This window comes from Pezoporus occidentalis, unplaced genomic scaffold (genome assembly GCF_034315485.1).
Source record: "Pezoporus occidentalis ecotype Australia unplaced genomic scaffold, CSIRO_AGI_Poc_V1 ctg4, whole genome shotgun sequence".
Classification (NCBI taxonomy): domain Eukaryota; kingdom Metazoa; phylum Chordata; class Aves; order Psittaciformes; family Psittacidae; genus Pezoporus; species Pezoporus occidentalis.
Genome location: NW_026915724.1, coordinates 22,704,075 through 22,719,116, shown reverse-complemented (window position 1 = coordinate 22,719,116; position 15,042 = coordinate 22,704,075). Strand labels below are relative to the sequence as shown.

General features: G+C 41.5%; 1 protein-coding gene across 1 annotated transcript in view; it reads left to right on the top strand.

Annotated features, from left to right (window-relative positions):
* PIEZO2 (piezo type mechanosensitive ion channel component 2) overlaps positions 1 to 7,706 on the top strand; it is a 297,634-nt gene extending 289,928 nt beyond the window's left edge. The window contains exons 53-56 of the mRNA XM_062633006.1: positions 349 to 465; positions 2,393 to 2,472; positions 4,354 to 4,534; positions 5,370 to 7,706. Coding sequence (XP_062488990.1) covers positions 349 to 465; positions 2,393 to 2,472; positions 4,354 to 4,534; positions 5,370 to 5,622 — 631 coding nt within the window. The 3' untranslated portion in view covers positions 5,623 to 7,706. The remainder of the gene's footprint in view (positions 1 to 348; positions 466 to 2,392; positions 2,473 to 4,353; positions 4,535 to 5,369) is intronic.
* Positions 7,707 to 15,042: the final 7,336 nt, after the last annotated feature.

Sequence of the window (15,042 nt, the reverse complement as noted above, 5' to 3'; positions counted from 1 at the left end):
ACACAGTCCTCTTGCCTAAAGTCAGAGCACGCACGCTCCCTTTCCCATTCTGTTTCAACTGACATACTGAACAAAATTCTTTTTGTCTGTCATCATTTTCCTGTAATAAAAGCATAGGAAGCATTTTCAGTTAGAAAAATACACCTTTGAGGATGCTATGTATCCTCTGTGGGGAAATGCACCATCTCAGGTACAGATACTATGATGCTTCCTTTAGCAAAGACTGGAATAGACAGGGTCAGTACTGTTAGACTATCTGGACAACTAGCTCTAGCATTCAGCCAGCACGTGTTTAGGTTATGTTCTCATTGTAGGTTAACAATGTGTCTTCCCTTTTACTTACAACAGAAATCTCACCCTTGGTGCCAAAGCTGAAATAGCATCAGATAAACTTACCTTTGTCCTACCAGAGAACACCAGAAGAGATATTGCTACAATGATGTCTGGACAGCAACTGGAAAAGGTGTAAGTTATTTTCTTTGGCTATTCATATGCAAGCCTTCCCTTATTAAACCTAATTTCCTAAGGAGGTCAGGCTTCTGCAACTATATCATTTGTCTGCCCATCTGTCAACCTCTAATAACTTTGGAGCCTTGTTCACAGAGGCCAACAACACTGAAGACACATAATAGTAACATTCAAGGTAAAAGCTTATTCCCTATGATAAATATAGGCTGAGAAGACCATGAACTTTGGAATATCACCAACAAGCATGGTGAAGCTATTAGTTACGTTTATTGCATAAGCACAATTTCAGTACAGTATATTCACATCTAAACTCTCCTTTTAGTTACTTTAGTTCAACTTGATCTGAGGATGTTTTATTGATGATATCTTTGTTCGAAATAACCATCCAGACTGTATTTCTCATTGTTATTCTTAAATAGTATTATATTGGCAAGGAAGCGTTAAATCACTGCGGTCAAAGGGTAACATCTGCAGTCGTTTCTGACATCAGATCTTTTCCTGTAATGGAAATTTGCAAGGCAGAAAGAGCATGCTCTTCATATGAATATCAAGCATTATTCTATCAATGTAGCTTTATAGCATTAACAGCAGTGGTGCCTCCCTTCAGATTTGAAAGGAATCTGGCTCTTCCTTTTCCACCTGCTCACTGGGGGTTACTTTACAGCTGTAGTCTCTAAATACTGCTAAGCCAACATCATCCCTCAAGGCTACCTGATCTGATTTGTGGCCACAAGTTGAAAAGTTAATGCTGAGGCCAACTGGGATAGTGAAAACCCTCAGAGGTTCACATCTGTTAGTAGGTGGAAGTGAGATTTGTCTTTTTGGTGCACAGCTATTTTTCTGCAGACTGATCATTGCATTTAAACAAATATTTTATGCTTTTACTTTGCTGTGTGAGGATATGGGAATACTTCCTAAGGTGATGTAGTGCCAAGGAGACTGGATTTTGCTCTTTTGTGGAAGAGATAATTAACTGATAATTCTCTTTGCAAGAGGCAAGCAGATACACCTGCACTTTCCTGTGTTCCAATCAGTAATATTGTTGATTTAAGCTTTTTTTGCTTTGTTGTAAAGGACAGATGCTTGTGGCAGCTAGTAGCCATTTGACACCTTCAGCAGGGAGCTTCCTGCCACCATCTCAAATTGGCTGCAGAGCTCTTACCTATCTTTGGGCCTGCTGGAGTGATCAGGAGGGATTTAAAATTGATGACCTCTGTTTTCCTCAGCCTGGTGTATGCAATTTAGCAAATTGTCACAGGGCTTCCCTGAAAGCTCCCCTTCCCTAGAATTTTTCAGTCATTTGAGGAAAAGGTTAGGACGGTATCTCTGCTTTTAATGAAATGTCTCCATCTGGATGCTGGTAATTAATTCCCACTTAATATGATTTAACTTACACAAACACCTTTAAGTTTGAAATCCTCCTACAAACTGAAAATACTTCCCATTGAAAGAATCCAGCAAAAAATTCTCTCACCTCTATTCAGGTGTTTTTATCAAAACATTTTGCAATTCTGAAGTAATAACTGTTTTCACCACATATTTCCCTACCTACATATTTTTCTAGCTTGTTTACTACTGGTGATGTGTTCCCTTTCTTTTTTCTGCTTATATAGCTGACTATAAAAGCAGCTTTGTCTTAAAAGGGAACAAAATGTAAAGTCTACATTCCTTGTAAACGCATGCCCCAGGTGCGTGGGATTCATGACTTGTGAATGGCGACGTTATGGATGGAGCTCCCTGCTGAAGTACTGACACAACATAGTTAATAAATCCAGCTAACTTTCAGATGTGACATCTGAACACTATAAAATCATAGCTTAAGCCAAGAATTACTGGGAACTGTGTATAGCCCTGTTTGTTAGGTATTTCTAAATTATTTTAGAGTTATAAAAATATGAAATATTTGCTTTCTCATTTTTTCCAGAACATTAGAGACAGTGTACCCATACTACATCAAAGCTCCTAGTGATTCTCTGGCAAAACCCATAAAGCAGCTATTGACAGGTATGTGTCCAGACCACAGAAAACAGCCTATGGTTGAAGGAAGTGCAACACAGCACTCACAGTTGCACATTCACTGGGATGGTTTAGTGTGAGGTGTCCTTCCCCCTGGCAGGAGGGTTGGAACGAGATGATCTTAAGGTCCTTTCCAACCCTAACCATTCTATGATTCTATGATTCTATGTTACGGGGTGCCTCAGTCTGAAATGCACTCATAATAGTTTCTACTAGGTGCCGGCAAGCATGGGGAGAGATGAGGTAATACAGTATAAGGCAGAAAATGCATCTAGATGTATTTTAGCTTTGTAGTTAACAGGAAGAAGTCTTATAGATGAAGTGCAGCTCCTTTCCTTCAAGTCTGCTTTCAGGAACTTCTCTCTTTTGTTTTCTGACTAAGTGATGAAGAGTTTCACTTCTCTGCATCTCCATGCTACCTTACCACAGTCATTACTACTTCATGTCTGCAAATGTAGCTCCTCAGCTTAAATAATGCCACTAAATGATTTCTTTGTTTGTTTGTTAGCTATTCCGTCTTTATTGGCTACAGAGAATCCAGTTTACATAGATCATTGCATTTCAGAATTCTACTACAGAGCGCATGCATGTGAAAAACCCATTGGCTAGGAAGAGTAGGTACAAGTCTTTCTCTAAGAACAGTTTGCTCAACAGAGGTTAAATTTGGTGCTCAGGTGCAGTAGTACTATGTAGTACATTACTGTGTAGTACATTACTGTTCAAGGTTCTGTCAGCATGATTAAATTAATTAGGAAAAATAATTCTTGAGGCTGAACCTACCTCTGTGAGTAGCAATAAGAGTGCTTCATTGTCGCTGGTCAGGTCCTGTCCTAAAGAGCTCTTAACTTGAGATTCCTCAAGAAATCAGGAGCTCCAGAGTTCACCTCCTGTCTGTGTGATCAGTATTGTCGTGGTTTAAGCCCAGTCAGCAACTCAGCCACGCAGCCCTTGCTCACTCCCCCGCCCCCTTCCTCCCCCTGCTCCCGGAGGGATGGAGAAGAGAATCAAAAGAATGTAATTCCCACCGGTTGAGATAAGAACAGTCCAGTAACTAAGGTATAACACAAACCACTACTGCTACCACCAATAATGATAATGATAAGGGAAATAACAAGGGCTCAGAATACAACCGCTCACCACCCACTGACCGATACCCAGCCCAACCCGAGCAGTGATCTCACCCTTCTGGGTAACTGCCACCAGTCCATATAGTTGGCATGACGTGCTGTGGTATGGAATACCTCTGTGGTCAGTTTGGGTCAGGTGTCCTATCTCTGCTTCCTCCTGGTTTCCCCTCCTCCCTGGCAGAGCATAAGACTCACAAAGTCTTTGGTCAGAGTAAACATTACTGAGCAGCAACTAAAAACATCGGTGTTATCAGCGCTGTTCCCAGGCCAAAAGTCAAAAACACAGCACTGCATAATGGGATAGTATGTGTGCTTTTCTTGATATGAGAGAATAGTGTCTTTTATGCCAAGACATAAATGATTTACGGTAGTAGTTTGACATACAGAAGCTGACCACTGTTCCTCCAAGTTAAATGTGTCTTTTTAGGCCTTAAGTGCAGACATGCTGATTACCAGTCATTCTTTGAAATGATTTTACACTTGTCCATAAGAAAATGAACGTGCTACTAAACTTTTTGTTTATTTAATGGACATTCAGATGAGATTTGCAGAAGGAAAACCATAGAAGTCTAGATATTATACTTTTTTACAGGAATAATGTAAAATGGATTTTAGAAGAATGATAATGAACCTTTGATGTTGCTTAGTCATTTTATCATGCAGATGTTTGAAGTATCTGACTCAAAACATTTTGACTTTTGCAATTCTTGGTATATATATTAACATTTCTTTTTTTCAATAGACTGCAGATGGGAAAACATTACAGTTTCCTTGGTCAAAAATGTGTCTGATGAGGGCGTTCGTGAGTGGTGGGTTTTGAATCAGCTTGGAAAAAGATACAAAACATCTGAAGAGAGTCTTGAACTCTTCATATTCAGTGATAAAGTCAGTCCACCAAGCCTTGGATTCTTGGCTGGTTATGGGTAAGAAGGAATATTTACGTAAAATTAAAATAAGATGAGATAGATAGAAAGAAAGGTGACCTTATTTGCTGGTTTGGAGGGGTTATTTATTTCTTTTTTGTTGTTGTAGTGTTTGAACATGACATTTTGAAAAGAGGTCTGTTAATGTTCTCTATAGAAAGATTCACAATTGTAAGGAATGACCTGATCTACAGTGGGAAAAAAGGCAGAAGCACCCTTTGCACTAATTTCTTATTGAAGTCATGCAAAATATGTTAGCTTAGCTACAGGCCGAGTTCTGCCCAAGGTCTGCCCAGTTTTAGTGACCTTACCAGTCTTGTAGCCAGGACTCTGGGTGTGAAACAGTTACGAAGTACATCTCCACAGACAGAGAAAGGCAAAAGAGTGTGCCTTCCCAGGAGATAATGCCCTTCTGGCATGATTTTGGAGAACTCCTCATAGGAGGATTATCAGGGGAGGACAAGTCAACATAGTCTGCCACAGTTACTTTAACAAAAAATATTATATATGAAACCTGACAGATAATTTGACTTTAGCAGCCAACAGTTATCAGCTTTCCTGACTTCCAAGCTGTAGCAGACAGGACATGAGACCATCAGTAACTGGGGTTAAACCATTTAAGTCAGCAGCCTCAGCTATTTGTATTCCCAGATTTCTGTGGTATTTGAAGAGACCTTATTGTCCTTAATCTTGCAGCACAACAGAAACAAGATCCTAATTAGAAATTATGGTTCACTCAGCTGACAGTCTACACTTAGCCATTAGATGAGCTTCCTCACACTTGGCTGACCTTTTTCAAGTCATGATTTGAACTCTTTCCTTTCTTTCTTTCCAGCATCATGGGACTATATGCCTCAGTTGTCCTGGTGATAGGAAAGTTTGTCCGTGAATTTTTCAGTGGGATCTCTCACTCCATCATGTTTGAGGAGCTGCCCAACGTAGACCGAATCTTAAAGTTGTGTACTGACATTTTCTTAGTGCGAGAGACTGGAGAACTGGAACTAGAAGAAGACCTGTATGCCAAACTAATATTCCTGTATCGCTCACCAGAGACTATGATCAAGTGGACTAGGGAAAAAACTAATTGATCTCTGGTGTCACACTGCGAATCAAGTTGATTTCATCTGAATTTTAAAGGTGAAAAATTAAAAAAAAAAAGCACAATATTCTCTTAAGAGCTAAGCCTTTTATAGTTAGGTAGCAATGATTTTTCACTGAAGGAGTCCTGGAAGCTACGGCCTTAGGAATCTATGCTGCCTTTCAAATTAAGGATCAACAGTGAAGAAGGTTGGATGATTTGTTGTTTTTAATGTGCCACTCCTCTACAATCTGGGGACTGCTTTGTAATTTAATCAGCAAAAAGTTTGCATCTTTGTCTGGCTAATTTAATTTTCCAGACAATCATTACAACTTAAAGAGAAAAGAAAGGAGTGAACCCACAGGTGACTCCAGTGTACCTTCTTAACCCTTTCTGGAGCCATACAGATTGGATTGTGCAATATGCTGTTGTACATCACTGACTTTCAAGCTACAGTAATGGGACGCTGACTAGCCTTCAGGACACCCAAGACCCAGAGCCGCAGTGGGAACTGAAGACATTCTAGCCATACCCATTTGTAGAAATCAGAGGTTTTGATGTACAAAGGACACTGTGGACAAGCCTCTGTTAGCAAAAAGAAAACAATAACAATCTCTTTGAATGCCTTATTTTATTTGTACAGCCACAGAAGACATTTCAACCAAACATCAATGACTTTTCTCAGGAAAAAAAAAAAGCAACTGAAACTTGACACTTCGTCAAGGTTAACTAATGGCTAGAATAATTATGGTGAATTATTGGGGTGTTCTGCTGGGCCATTCTCTTCAAAGTTACTGCTTTCCATTAGGTGAGAAAAGAAAGTGAATTCAATGACCTAAGGAGCTACTTCATTTCTTATAACCCTGTAAAGACTGAATAGTGTGTGCTTCTCTCTGCTCCCCATGACATGCTTTTTCCCATTTCGATGATTTAAGGCAACTGTTGTTTTGCTGTTAGCTGATATTCTTCTTCCAGTGTTTCAGGTATACAAAAATGTTTACATATTCTAAGTCACATTTTTACATCCGAGACGGGGTTTTTTTAAGTTCCCAAATATAAACATACATACGAGCTTGAAAAATGGCCTTTTTCTTAAATTGCTATTATTAGTGAGACAAATGGCTCATTAGAGAACATTGTAGCATGAAAATTTACAATTGCAATGTAGGTTTCATTCCATGTTAAAAAATTATTGAGAAAAAAATCATTGAGTGGGTAGGGTATGTTAAAAGGGTATACTGTGTAGTTTTGATTCAGTAATGACTTAAAATAAAGCACATGTTGCAAAGTCATTTTAGAAGTATTTTTTCCTCTGCCTTTTTACATGAAATGGGAAAAGTCTGACATTCTTCTAACTCTGTGACAAATAAATCTCTTTCTTGTAGTTAGCTGCTATTTATTATATGAATGATTAGTTAATCACCGGAAAAAAACTAATACATAATTTACTGGCACATCTTACTGAAGAACTTCATCAAACAGGACAATTAAACAAAGTTGCAACATACTCTGCTGAGTGCTTCCATGACAAATGCTGTCACATCCATTCTATACTGTGAAAACTAACATTTTGAGCACCATGAAGTGCACAAAATAAAAATTGCTTAATCATATTGTAACAATAAAATCATTTGGTGACTGGAACTCACTAGAAGACAACGTGATTTCCTCCAAAGTGTAATGGAAAGGTGGCTGCTCATACAGCCAGGCAGCATTCCTCAGTGGAGAGTTTTGCTCCATTTCTTCCACAGGACCTGTAAGTCAAAATCAAAACATACAGGATCCAACAGGGATGCTAAAATGTCGTTTTTTGGTTAGATGGATCCTCACCTGGGTGTTCAGTGATTTTAAGGAAAGCAGCACTGGAAGGAGAAGTGTGAAGGGTGTAATGTGTTTCTAAAGGTACCAGCCAGCAGAAACATGCTGGCCATAGTTGGTCCTGGCTCCCTTCCTGGTTCCTTCGCTTTAACTTCCTTTCTGGTGAGAACAACCTGTCTGCAGAATGAGCTGTACAGTTACTTGGGCTTCGCAGAAATGTGCTGCTCTTGCTTTCATGATTGACCAAACTTTGACAATAAAAGGATTCTTCTGTTGTTTTTTTTAAATTTATTTTTTTAACACAACCTATAGTCAAATTGGCGCCATGGACTGGATAGCTAAGTAACTACACAGGTAGACTGTGCTGCTGATGGCCATCCTTTGAGTCCAACTGTCCAGATAAAGTCAAACTGGCAGCCAGTTTCTGGTGGCATACTTCAGGGAATCAATATTGGGCCCAGTACCATCTGGTGTCTTTGCTAACAACCTGAAGGACATGACAGTGCACTTTCAGCAAGTTTGTGGACCACACCAAATCTGGGCCTGGGGCTGGTTTGTGATAACGTTACATCAGCTGCCCTCCTGGCACCTGGGCTGGGCAGTTGTTACAGGGAGGGCAGGAATGTCTTTCAGGGTCAGCTTCAAGGTGCTGGAGAAATGAGCTGCCATGTACTTAATGAAATTCAACCAAGACAAATGCAGTGTCCTGCATCTGAGGCAGTCCAACCCCATACAGCAATTCGGACTAGATGGGTGGCTAGGGAACAGCTTTACAGCAAAAGAGCCAGGGCTGGGGCTTGGGAGTTGCACATACATCAGCAGTGTGCCCTTGAGGCAAAGAAAACCAACAGCATACTGGGCTGCATTTACAAAAGCACAGCTGGAAGTAAGGGAATTTTTTAGTCCTCTCTATTCAGCACTTGTGAGACCACACCTGGAGAACTACATACAGGTTTGGGGGCTACAGTGAAAGAAAGACAAGGACACACTGGGCTGAGTCTTGCAGAGGGCTGGAGAACACGATGTGTGAGAAGGGACTGAGGGAACTGGACTTGTTCAGCTTGCAAGAAGAAGATCAAGGGGAGAGTGTACTGGTGTCTGCAGCTACTTAATGGCAAGGTACAGAAAAAGTGGAGCCAAGCTCTGCAGAGCTGCACAATAAATCAAGAGGCAACAAACACAAGTTGCAACAAGGGAGAGTCTGATTAAATATAAAGAAAATTGTTTTCACCATGAGGGTAATCAAACTGGACAGGCCTTGAGCAACCTGTTGTAACTGGCCATGCTTTGCAAGGGAGGTTTGCCCTGAAGCCTCCCGAGTTCCCTTACAACCTGAATTATGGCATAGTACTGGGATTCTTCCAGAGACACTGTATCTTACCAATGACAGTGTACTGGCTGCTGTAACAACCGCCTCCAAAATGGCAGAATAAAGTCATTGGGTCCAAGGCAACAGTATAGTTATACAGAAATACTTGTGCCTACAGACATACTTTAATAAGCCCCTGTGTCCAGTTTGTCAGAGCTGAGCACTGCCAGGGAAAGGTTCTGATTTCCCTCTTCCACTCTTGTAATCAAGAAATTATGGCTCAAAGGTGATAATATAACCTGAATTGGATGGATGGGATTAAATGTCCTTTTAGAAAGTTGCCAGGTCAGAATTTAAAAAAAGCCCAGATCCTTGTGATTATATTTTCCCAGGTTTTAGGACTTGTTCCTGGTTTGTTCAGTACAGGAGCAGCTCTCCAATGGAGTAAGTCTAGGTAAGAAAAGAGGAAACAGCCTTAAAATAAAAAACATTTTTTTATATAAACATCAGCAGCTTTACTTTCCTTACAGGACTACTTGATATTTTAGTGTTTCCAAAGCTTTTCCAAAGCTGTGCCAGGGAAGGTTTAGACTGGACATTAGGAAGCATTTCCTTACCAAGACGGTGTCAAACCCTGGAACAGGCCTCCTGGAGAGGTGGTCAAGACCCCAAGGCTGTCAGTGTTTAAGAGGCATTTGGTCAATGTCCTTAATAACATGCTTGCTTTAACTTGATGAGCCCTGAATTGGTCACACAGACTAGATTATCGCTATAGGTCCCTTCTAGCTAAACAGTTCTATTATCCTGTTATGTTCTTCCATGTCAGCAATAAAAAAAAAAAAATCATATCTGTTCCCAATTACCATTCTCTCTTGAACTACACTACCTGAAAATGGACTCCTCGGCAGTTTCTGCCTCAGTTTCACTCCTGTATAGGAAAAAGGCACACAGCTCAGTGGCCAGGGGAGAATCATAGAATGGTTTGGGTTGGAAGGGACCTTAAGATCATCCAGTTCCAACCTCCCTGCCATGGGCAGGGACAACTTCCACTAGACCAGGTTGCTCAAAGCCCCATCTGACCTGGTCTTGAACACTGCCAGGGATGGAGCAGCCACAGCCTCTCTGGGCAACGTGTGCCAGGGCCTCACCACCCTCACATGGAAGAACTTCTTCTTAATATCTAATATAAATCTACCCTCTTTCTGCTTAAAGCCATTCCCTCTTCTCCTGTCACTCTTTGCTCCTATAAAAAGTCCCTCTCCAGCTTCCTTTAGACCTGGAGCTGAACACTGCTTTCTGTTTCCTCACTTCACTTTCCCACAGAAATTTACTTTTTAAACTGAAGCAGCTGCTGGTTTTTTTTGCTTAGGTTTTTTGGTGTGTTTTTTTTTTTTTTAACCTAATTTTCTGGTGTGGTAAAAGGTGAGGTGATACTTTTTTTATTTTTCTGTAAGAGGCAGGACTCATTAGCCAGAAGGATGAAAGACCATCACGGTCGTCAGCACCATGCTGACAGAAAACACATTCTCATCCTGACCCTCTTCTAGAGAAGCCAGGTGGTTCCTGCTGCTTCAAACACTAAATTGAAGATGACCCAGTTTTCTGTAGCCTCATGCTTGACAGCATTGACTCACTCACAGCGCTAAGCTTCCATTTTTCCACTACGTTGTGGAAATCATGTTTTGGTTACAACAGTTCTTATAGCAACCGTGTGGCAGTGGTGAGCATCACCCTGCACTTCCCTCAGTGATCCCTGTTGTTGAACCCGGGGTCTAGGCCATTTATTCCTGTCCAGCTGACCTGTGCAACACTGCTTTAATAGCCAAGGCAGAGCAGGGATATCCATATGAAACATGTAGGCATCTGATTTTCACTGGAAAAAATCCTGCCCCAAAAAACCAAACCAAATGAAAAAACAAACAAACAAACACGAAGCAAACCCAACCAAAGAATAACCACCTTCATTTACCAAAAGGTTTTTCTTAAGGAATGGAGGAATAGGATTGAATTCATGGTAAGAGTAATGGCTAGGCAGGCTTCTCCAGGCAGACTAAGCCTGCGTTCCCAAGACATGGATTAAATTGTTGTGTATCTAAAATTCACATTTATATTGGCCAGTCCTTTAGTCATTCAAAGAGGCAAAACAAAACCCCTAATCTGTTTACTTTTTTCCTCTTACTACAACATAGCAGAATCACCACCAGCATTTGTTCCCCCAGACCACAGGGAATAAAAGAAACCTGGTTTTCCTTCCCAGCCCCTTCCTTGTTAGGCCCATCAATGGTCCTGACGTAACTTCAGAAAACAGGAGGAGAAGCAGTGTTCAGCTGCAGTTTGTTTTCCACAGCTCTATTTAGAAATCTGTGTGCTTACACATGAATATCCCCCCAGAAGGTATTTAGAAGTCATGTGCATGGCTTAGTGCTGGACTTGGCAGTGCTAGGTTAACTGCTGGACTTGATCTGAAAGGTTTTTCCCAATCTAAAGGATTCTGTGATTCTATGATTCTATGTGCTGCATAAATAGAAAACCATGCAAGTGGTCACCAAACACCTCTCCTTGTCTCTCCTGGCCTGAGAGGCACCTTCTAAGGCCAGTTGCACTGACTGCAATTTAGAGCTGTTAATAAAACAGAATTCTAATAAAAAGAATCTTTTGCTATGGAAAAGACTAGTTATCTAGTTGGACAATGACTGACCAGGGTACCTGCAGACTTTCCTCTGTCAAGAATAACTGGGGGATTATTCACCATGTTCTCCCTCATCAATATGCAGAAATAACCTATATGCTTATGACCAGCAAAATGCAGGAAATGAAAATCCCAACCCTGTCCTTGGCCAGGCTCTGAACTAACCAGATCATGAGCCCAAGCCAGGGTTGGTTATCTAAAAGGAGATATATCACACACGGAGCTTAGATTATTATGACCATCTCTTCCTGCTTCCCCTTACTCTTAACACCACATGTAGTCCTTTCATTTCCTTCTCCTGCTCCTTTCTCATCACCTTCAGCACCACTAGATATGGGGTACCACAACTGAATGCATGAGGATCTGCTAGCATAAACCTCTCAGTGCTATGGGTGCAACAACAAACCTCCCTCAAAAGCTTTGATGGGATGGGATTTTTCAGAGGGAATCTGGTCTTACCGTGAGGAATGTAACACCTTCACAGGGCCTGAGGCAGCCCAGCTGTGCTACTTTGCTGGATGACACCTAATGCCTGCTACGCAATTTTAGCATCTACTCTCGGATGTTCAAGTAGCAGCAGTGTGTACATCAAACACAGGGACACTGAGCATCTGCGCATGTGGGTGTACGTATGTGTGCATATGTGTGTTTTGTTTTTCAGTCACACAGGACTGCAGCATTAGCTCTCATTAATTTTTCAAGCCGCTGCCTCCTGCAGGCTGTGCTGGGGCGGAAGAGGGAGCTGCCAGCAGACACAGATTCATGACGATGTGACCATCAGACTCCCGTAACAAACGTTCAGGGAAAGCACATTTTTAATGTGTGGCAGCCAGAGTGAGGTAATGCAGTAAAATATTAATGAACTCTTTCAGCTGACATCTCTAAATACATAATACAAAGTTTAGCAGAGGCTAAACTTTGGAGGTCAAGGCAGTGTATTAACTACATATGCATCCAGGTATAAAATTCCCCCTGTTTTAACCAATGCTGGAGAGGTGGGGTCAGAGGGAGAAAAGAGAAGGCCAAATATAAAGATCATTGAGTTTCAAAAGGAAGCACATGGAAGGTTAGGACAAAAATTTAATGGTACTTTACTCTTTTTCAAAGGGCAAGGATGCTACTCTTCTAAAGATACCTTTTAAAGGTCCAAAATACACTCCCTCAAAGTATGTTACAAAACAAGGAGGAGCTCCAGATACTCTTAAGTGTGATAAAACACCATGTTACCTGGCCTGCAAAGAGGCAAATGGGATATGCAAAGGTGCTTTCATTTGTTTTGATTCTTAGTCCATAACTCACCATCTGCTCAGCACAAGTGTGGCACTCACTGCTGATGACCTTAGGAGATGAGCTGAAATACAAATGAAACTGCTTTGGCCTTGTTATTCAAAGGGAAAGAAAAAAAAGAGAAAAATCAAAAATAAACAAAACAGAAAACAAGCATATAAAGGAATAAATATTTAGATGAGACAAAAACGCAAGGAATGCTTCTACCAGTTGTGTTCCTGGCCAAATAAACAGTCTAATACTTAAATCTGCTTCAATGTGGCATGTAGAGGACAAAAATTGTCAGGCTTGGCTCTGCTCATTCTCTTTCTTGTGCCTAATGAGAATAATGTGGCTTTTAGTGCTGAGCTCTTGTCCCTTGTCAGCAAGTCTGACGTGTGCCAGCTCTCGGGTCCCATTCACTGCCCCTTAAAAATCTGTGCGAGTTCACCGCTGCCAGGGCTCGGCTGCAAAGCTCCCAGCATCAGTGAGCACAGCCTCCTCCCCAGTGGTTTCAGCCCAGCTACAGCTCCAGGCACTCCCTGCATTGGCAGGCTCCCACTCCTGCACTAGCACAAGGCACCAGGAGAGACGGAGCAAAGGTTCTCCTTTGAAATGGCACTGTTGTACTCCCACTGTGAAAAAGGAGACACTGTTAAAAAACTGAGGAAACCTAACAGAGCAAAAGGTACAGAGAAGCAAAACAAAATGACTGAAGGTCATTTGCATGAGAGAGGAGACAAAATGCATTTCAGATGTCTGTCTGAATCATCCTTTTTGATGTTTATCTATCATCTGAGCTATTTCTTTTGCAGCACTCATCCCATCTGGTAATTAGCTCATGATGTGTGGATTCAAAACGTATCCTTACTATTTTGTTGATGAAGTAATATTTCTCCTGCTTGTTTTGCCCAGGGAGACTCTACAGCCATTCCCTCAGGGCTGTGGGATTTATGTAGCTACTTCAACTACTTTCAGCTATAAAAAAGAATAGTTAAAAAAATGTTGGTGGTCTTGGTGAGGGTCCAAATGACAGGGTGTTTGACAGATGCTGAGTCTGCTGTGCTGAAGCAAAAGATGGATGCTCAGAGCACAGTCTTTGCACTTCTCTTTTTCCCTGCTCCAGCCACCCCTTCCTTTCTAAGCTGATCAAGCACTGATTTGGATGGCCCTATCTCTCCTCCCAAGGACATCTAGGGAAGTGCTCCCTATGCTGAGCACTTACTTAAGGTGTCCTGGGCAGAGGCTGGAGGCACCACCCAAAGTGGCCAGCCCCAAAGAGAGGGTGCCACCTTCTGCTGAACTTTGTAGGAAACACCTCTGAATTGACTGTCCTGGATGCAGCCTGGGAAAGCCGATTTCAGCACCTGCAACCTAAGGCAGAATCCTTTTTTCCCTGTGGCCAGGTTTGTTCATACTCGGGCACTGAGCTCAAGCTCCTTGACAGGAAGTAAAGAGCAAGCCACGCAGAGCAGTGAAAATGGCATCTTCCCAGCCAACTACCTCTGAACTATACAAGGAGCATTTCCCTGCAGCTCATCACACTGAGGTTTCCTCCACACCCAAAGAGTAAAGCATGAGCTATGGGGGAAACGATGAAGGGACTTGGTAGATCAAGGTGACTATACAACCAACCTGAAAGGGGTAAACCTATTTTAGTGACTCAGGAAAGAGCTTTTCTGCCTTGCAGGTCAGGAGCTAAATAAATGCAATAAAACAAGCAGATGAATTAACTTCTCTAAAAGTGCCCTGTAGAGGATGTACTGATTTTGAAGTTTGCCCTTCCTAGTCATGCACTGGTTTCCACCAGAACTATTCAATGTATACACAGCTGTAAACCTTCATTTGCTACAATACTTCATCTTTTTAAATATTAATATAGGTCACATGGGCAAGAAAGGACAATTATTTTACTTGTGTTTGGGGTTGCAGTTCAGCACAGTATCTGGAAGAAGAAACACACACACATATTCTGTGGTCACTTGTTGAAGAGAAGCTTTTGTCATTTGGCAGCAGCACATTGTAATAACAGATCATAGTTACCACATAGCAACAGGTGGGGAAGTTTATCAGCGAGAGCCTGCGTCCCTGGTACAAGGGAACAAACTGCCCTAAGGACAACATGTCATCATCCACTCTGCATTCCCCTAGAGGCCACAAGGAAAAAACTTTCTCCCTCTCTCAACCTGCAGGCTATGTGTTTGCTTTCAGGGAAAAGTATTTTAAAGAATATGGATTATCTCCAAGGCAGAATATGCACAAGAACACTAGTAAGATGAAGCACTCAGAAAGCAAATGAAGTTATTAAATATTTTTCATAAGATCACACAATTTTTTTCTTCCTTTAG